Source organism: Hippopotamus amphibius, chromosome 6 (genome assembly GCF_030028045.1).
Source record: "Hippopotamus amphibius kiboko isolate mHipAmp2 chromosome 6, mHipAmp2.hap2, whole genome shotgun sequence".
Classification (NCBI taxonomy): Eukaryota; Metazoa; Chordata; class Mammalia; order Artiodactyla; family Hippopotamidae; genus Hippopotamus; species Hippopotamus amphibius.
Window position 1 is genome coordinate 30,480,261 of NC_080191.1, and position 15,102 is coordinate 30,495,362.

The window sequence follows — 15,102 nt, forward strand, 5'->3', positions numbered from 1 at the left end:
GGAACATGAGTCCTCTGGCTCTATTTTACTTTTTCAAGATTGTTTTGGCTATTTGGGGCTTTGTGTTTCCATACGAATTTTAAATTTATTTGTTCCAGTTCTGTGAAAAATGCCATTGGTAATTTGATAGGGATTGCATTAAATTTGTAGGTTGCTGTGGGCAGTATAATCATTTTAATGATACTGATTCTTCCAAGCCAAGAACATGGTATATCTTTCCATCTGTTTGTGTTGTCTTCAGTTTCCTTCATCAGCATCTTAAGTTTTCAGAGTACTGGTCTTGTGCCTCCTTAGATAGGTTTATTCCTAGGTATTTTATTATTTTTTGATGTAAAGGTAAGTGGGATTGTTTCTTTACTTTTTCTTTCTCATCACTGTTATGGAACAGAGCATTTTATTTTTTTAGTAAGGGGTTTTTGTTTTGTTTTTTTAATACTATCTTAAGTTTCAGAGAAAGAAGCATCAATTGGCAACTCGGAAAAAATGCCTGGGGAACACAGCAAGTGTAGAATATCTATCAAATAAAGATATTTTCCAAACTTAACTGGTCTACCTCCTGACAGTTCTTTAGGAGAATACCACTTGAATAACCTTTTAGATCCACTTCAGGAGTTACTTACAGAGGACCAAAAGGGTAGAATACCACCTTTTAAAACAACTCAGTTTTTCAGGACAGAAAATGGTCAATTAACCCTCTAGTGTCAGGTTCTCTAATACATAGGAAGAAAGTAGGTCTGAGTATTACACCCCCTAAACTGAATTGCTAAAGAATTAATATACCACACACTTTCTCTGAACTCATTTATTTAAAGATAGAATACAGCCATTTGAAATCATGAACACAATATCAACACAGAATGAAGGTGGGGAATTATACTGTTATATTTCATTTACAGTAGTAAATATCTTAAAAGAAGCAAATGTAGATTTTAAGATTTCTTAAGACACTAACGACACAAGTAACTAAGTTTCTAAGTTAAGAGCAATACTGCCTGATTTTCAGGTTGAAAGATTTATAATAACCTATATGTTTCAGTTAGATGGCAGCAAATACACAAAAGCATCTTTTGAACTGTATAGTATACTGTAAGGAGGAGTTTATTCTACCTCAGTCCATCATTCTCCTGGCCTCAGTTTGTGTGTAGAAGGCATGCTGGACACCAGCAATTCACATCACAAATTATCCATCACCCCCACATAACTGAATAGAAATTATTTTTGAATGCCAGAAAGAATGCCTATTTTGCAGTTTCTTCCTATTCTGTCAAAAATTTATCAACTCTGATCTTCAAAACGAACTTTCAAAGTGATTTTCAACCTCTTTCTAACCCATGATTATCCTTTTCAAAACCTTTGTCTAAATCCTTCAGAGTTCCTAACCTCTCCACTGAACCCACTGAACACATTTTAACACATCTGCATGTGTTTATAATGACCAAAACAAAGTTCACTGTTAGTATGGAAGGCCATCCCTACCCCAGGGAACATTACAACCTACTTGGGTATTCAATTTAGTACCCACCACTAGCGATCTTTCTTTAAAAGCTCTGTGTCTCAATCTGCACCATAATCAACACTGTTATCAATCAAACACTCCATACCTGTGTAAGTTCCTTATCTTCATATCAAGGGAAAAAGCTGAAAAGATATTTTTAGAAAACTGGCATTTAAGTAATTTGTTTATACAATTTTAGGATAGCCATGTTCTTTGCAGTATTCTGTAGGGCAAGGCATCAAATATTTCAAAAGGCAGCCATACATTTCATATTTTTCTAAAACAGCTTAAGTTCTAACACAATTTAAAAATCAAACTGTCAAGCAGTTTTGTTTTCACTCTTTTCACAGGTACAGAGCAGAGGATAAACCTAACAATGTCCACTTCTAACTTACCACCACCAACATACTCAAAACGCTGATTCATTCTAAAACACATATCAGTGCACTTGGCAAGACTATAATGAATAAAATGACAAGCGGTAAAATCTAATTCATGCCAGAACACTGGAGAAGTTACGTGGGAAGCACACACATACACAACTTTACAAAAGTTGGAATACTGTTAATTTCAAACAAGTGATGACCAAAGTGAGACTTTCATGCCAGAAGTCCCGTTCAGTCAAAATCACGATTTGTAAGAACAAGTGGTGCCACCAGTGTCCAGACATACAGCACAATGCCAATCCAACTAGAAGATATTTTCACCCAGACAGCTGTCCACTGACTTTTCATCTCACGAGAAGGCTCATACCTAAAATTTAAGAAAAACAAAAAGGGGAGACTGGATTATCCGCCATCAAGCCATGAGGCTTCACTACTTCAGAAATATTCTCTGTATATAATTTGTGGTAACAGATATATAGTCGCTAGACTAATTATCTGTTGCCTTGCTTTCCATACCACTTTGAAAGCTAATGTGAAGGTAAAAAAACCAATCAATTTCCTTTAAAGGAGTAGAGAACATAGGCCTCTGAAGTAGCTCCTTTACATAACACTCAGAATCTTCAAGTATTTCTGGCTTGCTAATTATGAGATAGCAGAGAAATGGAATGTGACCTCTGGATGAATAAGATGTCATAACATAAAGACTTATCAATTCTAAACTGTATAAAGGATATAATCTGTTCAAAGTGTATATAGGAACCCCTTCCACCTCCTCAGATTTAAAAAACTGGGAAGGAAATAACATCCCAAATTTAGCTGATTTTTATGTTGATGAAACATCAAAAATATTTTTCATCTAAAATCTTGACAAAAAAATAAAGTCTTGACATTTATTATTACCTTACAGCCAAAGCTGTGAATTTCTGAGAACTATTTGGGTTCTTATACCTTAATGAGCTGCAGTGTACGAATATTTAAATATACATTTTTTGATAATAAATGCTGATAGAAGAAATAGAGCAAAAAATAATCTTTATATCTTTTGCTGGTATTCAAAGTCCTCTTACGAATTGTTTAGGATATTATGCATTAAAAATAGAACTGCCCTAACCATATAGTTCGACTTGAATCTTAAATCTTTCAGTAATACTTTGGACAAACTCAGAATTTTTAAAAACAAAATAAACCGCTACCGTCCTCTTAAAAAAAAAGATTAGCTTTGAAGTGATAAAAAAAGCAAAAATTAATTTTGAAGAATTCTAAAAATCCACCTATGTTACTGTATTCGCACCTCAATTTTGAAATCTTCAAAGCTTTTAATGACAAAGTTTAAACAAAACAGAAGAAAGGTATCTTACTGCACTATGTTGGGAACTGGTTGGTCAGTATTAAAAAGAAAAGTAAACATTGTGTTTGATCAACTGTCAACATGAATTTCCCTAAGCAATGTGTTAGTTTCATGAAACTTTATTCCAATCTAAGATTTGGAAATATTTCAATGATTGTTATTGCTCAAGCAAGGAAATAAAGTGCATTTCTGAAACTGATCTCACTATTCATTTAGTTGTAAATTCTGAAATATAGCGGAGGATAAAAAGTACTCCATACCACATATTCTACAATGGAATCACAAAAAAGCCACCAACTTCTATGTGCAAAGTTTTTTTAAAATATAAGTACCTGTACCAGTTGGTAAGGGTCATCATGATATAAAGCGAAGCCAGGAAAAGCATAAAGTGAAAGAAGGAGTAACTGTAAGTGACACCATCCCTTTCATTATCTACAGCTCGGTGAACATCATCTCCATCCTCCAGTGGTCCATCACTTCTAGCTCCACCATCTTCTATTAATGTTGATTCATCACTTGTTAGAGTCAGTTTATTAACCTGACTATTGTTTGAAGTACGGATGCTGCATGAAAGACAGTTTATAAAGAGAGAAGGGAGAAAAAAAAAGGGAACTTAAAAGATTCATATATGAATAATAGCTGGACTTTTGAAAAAAATAAAATCCATAATTTTTCTTACCTTGAATAAAACACACACAGTAAAAAGAGGATTAGTCCAATAATTCCTTGAGCATGCCACCACTGTACAGATTGCCCCTCCTTTGGGATGGTGCTTGTTGTATTATATCCAATTATGCTTAGTAGACTTGGGTTGCATTTTGTTTCTATAATGTAAATTAAGGTCAAATTAAAATGTTAGAATACTATAAAATTTTTTTCAGAGCACAACTCTAGTTCTTTTTAACTCTTACACTCTTGCAAATTCAAAAAGGTTTGTTAGAAAAAGGCACAAATACTTTAAGGAAACTTGTATTTATTATGAATGAGACCTTTTTAATTTTATAGAAGTGCTTGGAAAACAATTTCATTTTCAACCTCATGCAGGAGCTGAGACATTTAAGCTTCTTCCTGATCAGGAAATTGGTGAAATTTAGATGACCTCTAAAGTACAGCAAAGCTCAAGTATAGTTAATAAAATTCAAATATTCTAAACTAAAATACACTGGCTTTTCTATTATATACTGTGAGGTAACAATAGTAATTTTATTAAGTGTAGCAATTTGTCAAACTACATTGTTACATAAGCAAGACAGTTTTTATTTATTTATTTATTTTTTATTTTTTTTGGCACACGGGCTTAGTTGCTCCGTGGCATGTGGGATCTTCCTGGAGCAGGGGGTTGAACCCATGTCCTCTGCATTGGCAGGTGAATTCTTAACCACTGAGCCACCTAGGAAGCCCCAGCAAGACAGTTTATACATAAAATCAGTTACTAGAATTTTAGCAAATAGTTCATGGAAATGAGCAAATAAATCATAATGACCTAATGCTTATTCAGTTTCTTGACTCTTGTAAGAATTAAAATGGGGTTGGAACTAAGGGTGTCCCAAATATTTTCTTCCCCTCCCATAAAGCCAGATATGTCAACTGCCACCTTATCAATGAAAAATGGCTTTTATCTTAAAAGTCATTTACATAAGGATAACCCCTAAAGCAAATCACTATTAATTCTTTTCTAGACACTTACCTAGACAAAAATAAGGAATCTTTCTCTACTTAAAAAAAAAAACAAAAAAAAAACAAAAAAAATCCTTTTCTCCAACTAGTGATAAAGCACCTATGAAATTTATTAAGTCAATGAAATATGAGATTCAGAAAACATTTTATAATTTCTTTATTCTGAGGAAAAGAAACCACTTTTTTCCTTTTCAAAAAATAGTACAGTGGACTTAAACAATGAGTGGATTAAGGGCACCAACCCCATCACACAGTTGAAAATCTGCATATAACTTTATGGCTAGCCTCCATATCCAGCCATTCATATCTACAGTACACATATTTGAAAAAAACCCATGGATAAGTGCATCCATGCAGTTCAAAACCCTAATGTTCAAAGGTCAACTAATTAATTTCTCATCTGTTTCACCCCAAATGACATATATGGGCTTCTACTCCCACGGAATGCAATAAAACTGGCCTATAAAAAGATTACAAAGACCAATTATATTCACTTGCAAGGTAGTCACAGAGGAAAAAAAAAGGTGGAAAAAAATTATACTATTTACAATAGAATCAACAAACATTTTAACAGCTTGCCTTTCTTTCTACATATACCATCATATGTACTGTACAAATTAGGTATATTATAATTTTCATATACTTTCTTATACATCAAGGATGAAAATGGTATTATCTCCATTCTCTTCATTCCTCTATGAGCTTAATTTTACAAAATGACCATCTCTGAAAAAAAGAAAAGCTATAGGATTCATTAAAAAGAAACAAATCCAAGCAAACAAAACATACCTGGTTCATTAGTCATAGCAGACCATGTCAAATACATTGTATAGACTGTAATTACTGAAGACTGTAACAAACCAGATCTTGGTTGTGATTCCTACAAAAAAATAATTAACCAAAACAGAAAAATATTGTTATCCCTCAAGATTTAAGAAAACTTAGAAAAACAGAAGCTTCATAAAAATTAATGTAATGCAAGCTTACTTGGATTTTTGGCAGTATAGACATAATAGAAGCACCAAGGCAGAGGAGCATGTTGACACTGATGAAGGCTTTATTTTCTGCACAACTGGCTGGATGAGTATAGTAAACAAAAAATAGGACAACAGCAACTAAAGACAGCAGATAATTCAGAGCGGTAGCTGATAACAATGCTGTGAAAAAAATACATTGGACAATTAGATTTTATCACTAATAGAAATTAGGCATACAGCTCATTTTCAAAACATTTTATTCAAAAATATTTTAAACAACTAACATTGTGTCAGCATTACACAGGCTATAAAAGCAAGTAAGGATATTAATTCTGAGCTTTATCACATTAATAATTTTATAGACTTACACATAGCTCATTATTATGATGTATTTTCAAGGACAATAACATACTAATATGACCTTCATTTACAGTAATACTTACATAGAGAATTTCCAAAACACAGTAAGATGTTTTAGCTATTATTTTCAAAATACAGAAAAATAACTAGGAGGAGAATATTAAGGTTTTTAAAGAATGATAATCATTCAGTTGTAAATAAGGGCATTAAAAAATCATTTTGTTAATGCTAATAAGCCCACGAAACAGTGCTTTCCCTCATCAACTAAAATCTTAAAAAAAATTGCTGAAGAAGTAAGTCAAACAAATATCATACATTAATGCACATTTGTGGAATCTAGAAAAATGGTACAGATGAACCGGTTTGCAAGGCAGAAACAGAGACACAGATACAGAGAACAAGTGTATGGACACCAAGTGGGGAAAGGAGGGGTGGGACGAATTGGGAGATTGGGACTAACATATATATATTATATAAAATAGATAAATAACGAGAACCTGCTGTTCTTGGGAACTCTACTTCACTTTGCTGTACAGTAGAAACTAACACTGTAAAACAACTATATCGTAATAGAATCAGATAAAAACAAAAAAAAAGAGTAAGTCATTATTATTTAAGACAACCTCAGTTTCTTCTGTCACACACATATACACGTTTTAGTTTTTGTGCTAATGTATGCTTAATATACATGTATTTATGTCAATGTGCCTCACCGACAGAGGGGATACATCAAGCAAATATTTACAAAGGTCCTAGGGAAACAGTCGGGAAGAAAGCAGAAACTCTTGCATTTGATTTAACATCAAAAATGAGATATTCTATATAAGTAAATTTTCCAAATGACTAAAGCTTATGTTTTTGAATACCAAACCCTTTATTTTAAGCACTGAGATGAAATACCACAAACTAGTCATACGAGGGAAAAATATGAAACTAGCAGACATGCTGGAGTTAGCTTTCACTCTGATTAAAAAATTTTACTTTTTTTTAGCTGGAACTCAGATCATTTCACATAAAAATCCAGATTTATGGATTCTTTTCCAAAAATCAGAAAAGTTAAGCAACACTGGGTTCACATTTCCACAAGGCAACTACTGCATGGAACTGAGTAGTCGCTATGCATTTTAGATAAAGGCCTTCACACTCTCCAATTCATCACAGTCCCCCCTATTTACAAAAGGATTGAAAATGCACTTGAACCTGGTTCTCCTCCCTCATTTTTTGTTACCTGTTGTAAGCATCTGAATTTTGATCCCTGTTTTAGAGTATAACCCAGAACTCAAGTTCATCATTATAAATAAACATTAAATACAACTACTACAAAAATTTCCTTCGGTGTTACACATAAAGGCACTCTTTGCACTTAGGTAAAACGTTTCAGAGTTGCTTTTTTTATTTTTCCTGCTTACTCATGTTTAGGAATTATACCACTGATTGTTCATCGACTTCTAGCAGTCCTTGTCCCTTTAATATTTTACTTTTAACCTTCTGTAGGCTCCCCGGGAAATTAGGCTGTAAAATATACATGCATTCAGCAATAGGCTTTGGAACTTCTATTTTAGCCATTCATGTTCTTTTCGATTATTTCCTGGTTCTTGGGTATATTCCTAGTTGATATGCCAAAAACTCTACAAGTAAAGTTGATGATATAATGTGATAAGATGCCACTCACAAACTTAAACTAAAAACCTCCTCACAGAAAATTATACCATAAAAATCATGATCTCCCCATAGTCTACATGTCTGCTCTCACTTTCAAAGTCTATCTCGAACACATTCTGTAAGACAAAACGCTTACCTGCGTACCAACATCTCGAGTTCCCTTCTTCCATTTTTTCAACCCATGATTCATTCCACGAATGGGCAAAATCAATGAGTAAGACTAGCTGTATGAGGATGAAGCAAAAGGCACCTGCCATGCCTACGTAAAACCACACTGAAAGAAAAAAAGCAGCAAAAAACCAAATGAGTGACCAGTTCACTTTTTATTATTTCATTTTCACAATTAATACACAAAGGAAAAATAAAATTTTACATAAATGTCTTGATTTTGCCAAGCAGGGTGGAAAAAAAAAGGAAAAAACAAAACAGTTATAGTTCCAGGCAACAATTATTTCAATTTCCTTATAAAATATCAACATCACACAATTAAAGGAAAAAAAAAAAAAGACTGCTTACCAGTTGTAAAAGTTCCTTCTGGAATGAAGAAGGCCCCAATAATAATTGCAATAGCTGCAGCAAATTTAAAGAACCAGAATCTAAAACAAAAAGAAATAATCTTTGATTAATAAATATTCATTCAACAAGTAGTTTCATATATGAAATCTTTTAAGAGCTGTTCTTTTTCTGAGAATATCCTAAAAACGAGAAGTGAAGACTATCATGTAAACTATTTTAGGACAGTTTTAATTCATTATGATAAAATAAGAATATTAGTTTCATTTCACAGGTTTATTTTACATACACACCAATAGCTATTATAATTGGTGTCTATGAAAGTGTAAATAAGGTACACTGTACAAATGAATAGTTTTTGAAAACACACAATAAATGCCTGGAAAACAGAGATTTCCAGTAGCCAGCCAGATGAGTTGAAGAACCAGAGAAGACATAAAAACCTAATAATTCTGCCATAGAAAGGAGCAAGAAGTGCACAGCAGGTGTTCAGAGTCAGAGAACCCCAGATATAACAGGATCAATAACCCCATCTGAAGACAACTAGCAAAGATTTGAGGTGTCTTCTACTTCAAATGTGAAAGCAGCAACGCAAAACAAGGAACACAAAGAATCAAAAAAACACTTCACCACCAAAAGATAACAATAATCCTGCAATAACTGAGCACAAAGGCATAAAATCTTGCAATCTAGCAGACAGAGAATTCAAAATAGCTATTTTGAGGAAACTCAATGAGCTACAAGAAAACACAAAGATAATTTAACAAAAACCAGGAAAAAAATACACACATAAAATGAGAAATTTAACAAAGAGACAGAAATCATAAAAAAGAACCAAACATATTCTGGGGCTGAAGAATTCAATGAAAGAAATGAAAAACACAAGAGATCTGCAGAAGGGAAGATCAAATGGAAGACAGAAAAAATGGACAGGAATTTTGATATAACCCAATCAGGAGCACAAAGAGAAAACAAAATGAAAAAAGAGCGAAGAAAGTCTCAGTTATCTATAGAATTCAAATATTAGAATGATTGGGGTTCCAGAAGCAGAGGAGGGGAAGAAGGGGGCAGAAAGTTTATTTAAAGAAATAATAGGGACTTCCTAGGTGGCGCAGTGGTTAAGAATCTGCCTGCTGATGCAGGGGACACGGGTTCGATCCATGCCCCAGGAAGATACCACAGGCCGCGGAGCAACTAAGCCCGTGCGCCGCAATTATTGAGCCTGTGCTCTAGAGCCCGTGAGCCACAACTATTGAGCCCATGTGCTGCAGCTACTGAAGCCCACGTGCCTAGAGCCCGTGCTCTGCAACAAGAGAAGCTACCGCAATGAGAAGGCCGCACACCACAACGAAGAGTAGCCCCTGCTCGCCACAACTAGAGAAAGCCCATGTGCAGCATCAAAGATCCAAAACAGCCAATAAAATAAATTAATTTAAAAAAAAAAGAAATAATAGCTGAGTACTTCCTAAACCTAGACCTCCAAGTTTACAAAGCTAATAGATCCCACTACTGTCTCAATGCAAAAAGATCTTTATGACATACTATATAATGAAACTGTCAAAAATCAAAGAATATGAGAGAATCCTAAAAGCAGCCAGAAGAAAAAAGATTGTAATCTACAATTAGGCTCTCAGTGGATTTCTCAGTAGAAAACCCTATAGGCCAAGAGTAGAATGACTTTATGTGACATAATACAAGTGTTGAAAGGAAAAAAATGCCAGCCAAGATTACTCTGTCCAGTAGTGTTATCCTTCAGGTACGAAGGAGAAATAAACATTTTCCCAGTCAAAATCCAAGGAATTCACCACCACTAAAACCTGTCTTGTAAAAAATGGTAGAAGGAATTATTCAAACTGAAGCAAAAAGACACTCATTAGTGACATGAAAACATACAAAAGCATATACAACACACTGGTAAATGTAAATACACACATTTAGAAATATCTAATTCTTTAATAGGATAGTGTATTAACTACTTAACTACAGTATAAAGATTAAAAAGAGTATTAAAAAAACAAAAGCTATTATAATTGGTTAATGAATATATAATATAAAAAGAGGTAAATTGTGATATCAAAAAAATAAAAGAGGAGTAAATGGACAGGGCTTTTTATGCAACGGAAGTTGCTATCTATAAGATACCAATGGACTATTTTATCTATAAGATGTTTTATTTAAGCCTCATGGTAACCACAAAGCAAAATCCTAAAGTAGATTTACAAAAGATAGAGCAGCAGAGCATACCACCAATTTACAAAGAAAATCACCAATTTACATAAGCGTTAACAAACAAAAAAAGAAACAATGGAAATATGAAACAACCAGATAGCAATGAATAAGATGACATTAGTAAGTCCCTACATATCAATAATTACGCTAAATGTAAACGTAGTGAATCCACCAATCAAAAGGCACAGTGGCTGGATAAATAAAAAAAACTGAAAAAAACACACAAACAAATGGAAAGATGTTTGTGGGATGTGAAGAACAGTTAAAATGTCCATACTACCCAACACCACCTATAGATTCAAAGTACTCCCTATAAAAATTTCAATGCCATTTATAAAAAAAATAGAAAAAACAATCCTAAAATTTGTATGTAACTACAGAAGACCTCAAATAGTCAGATCAGTCATGAGGAGGACAAAGCTGGAAATATCACACTTACTGATTTCAAATTATCCTATAAAGCTATAGTAATTAGGGCCTTCCTAGGTGGTGCAGCAGTTAAATATCCGCCTGCCAATGCAGGGGACACAGGTTCAATCCCTGCTCCAGGAAGATCCCACATGCCGCAGAGCAACTAAGCCCATGTGCTACAACTGTTGAGCCTGTGCTTTACACAGCGTGTGAGCCACAAGTATTCAGACCATGAGCCACAACTACTGAAGCCCATGCGCCTAGAGCCTGTGCTCCACAACAAGAGAAGCCACAGCAATGAGGAACCCACGCACCACAATGAAGAGTGGCCCCTGCTCACCCCAACTAAAGAAAGCCCGTGTGGAGCTACAAAGACCCAACACAGCCAATAAATAAATAAATAAATTTATATATTTTTAAAAAAGCTATAGTAATTAAAATAGTAGTTACCATAAAAATAGACACATAAGACCAGTGGAATAGAATAAAGACAGCTTAGTAATAAACCCTGCATTTTGGATCAACTAATATTTGGCAAGGGAGTCAAGAACACTCAATGGGGAAAGGACAGTCTCTTCAACGGTCTTGGGAAAAGTGAATAATCACATACAAAAAAATGAAACTGGACTCCTTTCTTACACCACTCACAAAACTAACTGAAAATGAATTAGCCTTAAACATTTAAGACGTGACACCATAAGAGATATCAATACTAGGAAGATACTGGTACTGGGAAGAAGAAAATAAGGAAGAAACTCCTTGACATTAGTCTTGACAATGAGTTTTTGGATGAGACAGCAAAAGTACAAGCAAAAAAAGTAAAATCAAACAAGTAGGACTACATCAAACTAAAAAGCTTCTGCAGAGCAAAGAACAATCAACAAAATGAAAAGACAATCTATAGGAGAAAATACTTGCAAACCATGTATCAAAAAGTGGTTAATATCAAATATATATAAAGAACTCATACAATTCAGTAATTAAAAAAACAATCCAATTAAAAAATAGAGGAACTAAACAGATTTTTCCAAAGAAGGCATACAAATGGCCAACAGGCTTATGAAAAGGTGCTCAACGTTACTAATCATCAGAGAAATGTAAATCAAAACCATTGAGATATCACCATCTCAGACCTATTAGAATGGCAATCATGATGACAAAAAATAACAAGTGTTGGTGACAATGTGGTGAAATGGGAACTCTTACGCACTGTTAGTGGGAACCTACACTAGTTCAGCCACTGTGGAAAATAGTATGAAGGTTCCTCAAAAAATATTGAAATGGCACTACCATACAATCCAGCAATCCCACTTCTAGGTATATATCCAAAGAAAGTGAAAATAGGGTACTGAAAAGATATCTGCACATCCATGTTTATTGCAGAATTATTCATAATTGGCAAGATATAAAAACAACCTAAGTGTCTGTCAACAGATGAATAAAGAAACTGTAGCATACATACACAATGGAGTATTATTCAGGCTTGAGAAAGAGGAAATCCTGTCATTTGCAACAACATGGATGGACCATGAGGGCATTATGCTAAGTGAGATAAGCCAGACCAAAAAAAAAAAAAAATTTATGATATTACCAATATGTGGAATCTTAAAAAAGAAAAATGTACTTTAAAGCTGCTAAGAGACTAGATCTTAACTGTTCTCATCACAACTAATAAATAACTATGTGATGTGATAGAGGTGTTAGCTAATACTATGATGGTAATCATACTGTAATGTATAAAAGTATGAAATTAACACTTTGTAGGCTTTAAACCTAACACAATGTTATATGTCAATTATATCTCAATTAAAAAAAAGAAACTTTAACAATGACTTAAGAGTACTTAGTGCATGCTCTGAGAAGAATGTTATCTCACGAAATGATTGTGATAGCCACCCTGTAATGCATTTTGAGAAGTGTTTAAAAACACATTTAATAAAGATGTCTTAAAAGTACAAAAAAATTAAAATTAAAAAAACAATCAATGACTAATGGAACAAAATAAACAAAATAAAATCATCCTGGCACAGCACATCTTTTTTTCATTAATACTTATATTTATTTCATTTGTTCATTCTTCCTTTCTTTGGTAGTATGTTCATAGCTAAGCAATAGCAGATACTCAAAAATATTTTTTAATTTATGGGGGGAAAAACAGTGATAAAATTCAAAACATTTAAAACTGAGTGTGAGAAGTAGTGCTCCATATTAAAGGAGACTGACAAAAGGGGCAATGAAGTTTCTAGGTTGACCAGTATAACCATTTAGAAAACCAATGACCTTGTTTCAAAGGAATAAAGCTTTTCATTTTGGCTGCACTGTAAGTCCAAGGAACTGAGTTCAGTTTTATGTAGTGAGATTGGCTTACAAATAGCCAAGAGGAGAAGGAGGAATAAACTCCTCATTATTAGTCACAGATGTGATAAATCTCCTTTTTAGGATGTTGACCCGTGAACAATGCTGGAGTTGGGTTGCCAACTCTCTGCATGGTTGAAAATCCACGTATCACATATAGTCAGCCCTCTGTATCTGAGGTTCCTCATCTGTGAATTCAATCAGGCAGAGATCATGGATTGTGTAGCACTGTATTATTTACTGTTGAAAAAACCTCTGTATAAGTGGACCTGCACAGTTCAAACCTGCATTGTTCACAAGGGTCAACTTTATTAAAGATTATGCAGAGATTATACCAATAAAGGACCCAAGGCTACTATTTAATATTTATATTTCCAAATTCTGACATATTCTCTGGTAGAGACAAGGATTTTCTTAACTTGTCATTCATGAACAAAATAATCCTGCAGATTGTTCAAATTTATTTTAAACTTTCTTTAGACAGACTCAAAATTACTGAGACTATCCAGGCTTTACACTCAAGTTTATTAAACAACTTACCCGTTGTGTACTGCAGCTCTAGGATCACTACTGCTCTTCACTTTGATCATTAATAGAGACAGGAGAAGGTAGAACATAGCCAAGCCGAAGCACAAACGGTATACAGCTTTATAGCCAACTAGAATATTACAAGGGACAACTCCTTTCTCATTCTCACAAAATCCAGGAATCTGAAAAACAAAACAAGAATTTGTGATCTAGAATTTTTTCAAGTAAAAATGAAAATTCTGTGTAATCAAATAGTTAAAGGTAAGTCTACACATTTTCACAAGACAGCAGTTTAACTCTTTTTCCACTTTCTGTGAGCACAGGATAAACTACAAATGGCAATCCTGAAGTGGATGCTTATTTTAACCTGCAGGCTTATTCTAAGTTTTTTTAAAAATTGCATTCCATTGTGATATACTGAGTTACATGTATAAAAGAAAAATACAATCAATAACAGTGTAAAGAATTATAGACTAAATCACTTTCTAAACACTAATGAGAACAATGATGGCTTTGCAAAGCCAATGCTATTTAAAATCATTTTGAGTTTTGGTTCTTCATTCTACAAGTGTTATTTCTGATGATGGATTTGGATTAACAGCAAAATGGCTGGCTGTAGTTTTATTTTTTAACTTAAAATCTTGAAAAAGACTGATGACCATTTCAGAAAATCACACTGGAATCAGAGTACAAGAAAATATTTTTAAAATATTTTTAAGTGAAATAAATGGGAGTAGATACACTATTTACATATATAAGAATGAATTACTGTCTCTAGAAACATTAAAGCAAACCTATATGCCAAATTATAACTGCTGATTTGTGCCTTGAAAATCAAGAACCTAAAATTATATTTAAGTTAATGCAGGTGCTAACTTCCTTTTGCTAGTTCCTATACCATCTATAAGCTCTTTCTTGGTCTCACTGAAATCCTATCTTCCCAAATTAGTTTAACAATTATGGCAATATGTACTTAACTATACTCACTTATAACATGTACTCACTAGCACCCTTAATTATCCCATGTCCTTAAATGAGAGCAGCACACCACCTGGCCAATTCCCATCAAGTTTTAATTCAATCACCTATATTAGGTTAAGCTGCTACAGCAACATCCTCTAAATGTAAGTGGCTTAAACAGCAAAGGTATATTTCTTGCTC

At 33.7% G+C, this 15,102-nt stretch overlaps 2 protein-coding genes across 4 annotated transcripts in view; one reads left to right on the plus strand and one right to left on the minus strand.

Annotated features, from left to right (window-relative positions):
* HSF2 (heat shock transcription factor 2) overlaps positions 1-15,102 on the plus strand; it is a 101,942-nt gene that overhangs the window by 49,700 nt on the left and 37,140 nt on the right. The window lies entirely within an intron of this gene.
* The window catches only part of SERINC1 (serine incorporator 1), a 33,666-nt gene continuing 19,340 nt past the window's right edge, over positions 777-15,102 (minus strand). For all 3 annotated transcript variants that reach the window (XM_057739857.1, XM_057739856.1, XM_057739858.1), the window contains 8 exons: positions 13,954-14,123; positions 8,422-8,501; positions 8,042-8,179; positions 5,894-6,063; positions 5,696-5,786; positions 3,909-4,053; positions 3,562-3,792; positions 777-2,248 (listed from right to left, as the gene is read on the minus strand). In XM_057739857.1, the coding sequence (XP_057595840.1) occupies positions 2,113-2,248; positions 3,562-3,792; positions 3,909-4,053; positions 5,696-5,786; positions 5,894-6,063; positions 8,042-8,179; positions 8,422-8,501; positions 13,954-14,123 (1,161 nt within the window). In that variant the 3' untranslated portion in view covers positions 777-2,112. The remainder of the gene's footprint in view (positions 2,249-3,561; positions 3,793-3,908; positions 4,054-5,695; positions 5,787-5,893; positions 6,064-8,041; positions 8,180-8,421; positions 8,502-13,953; positions 14,124-15,102) is intronic.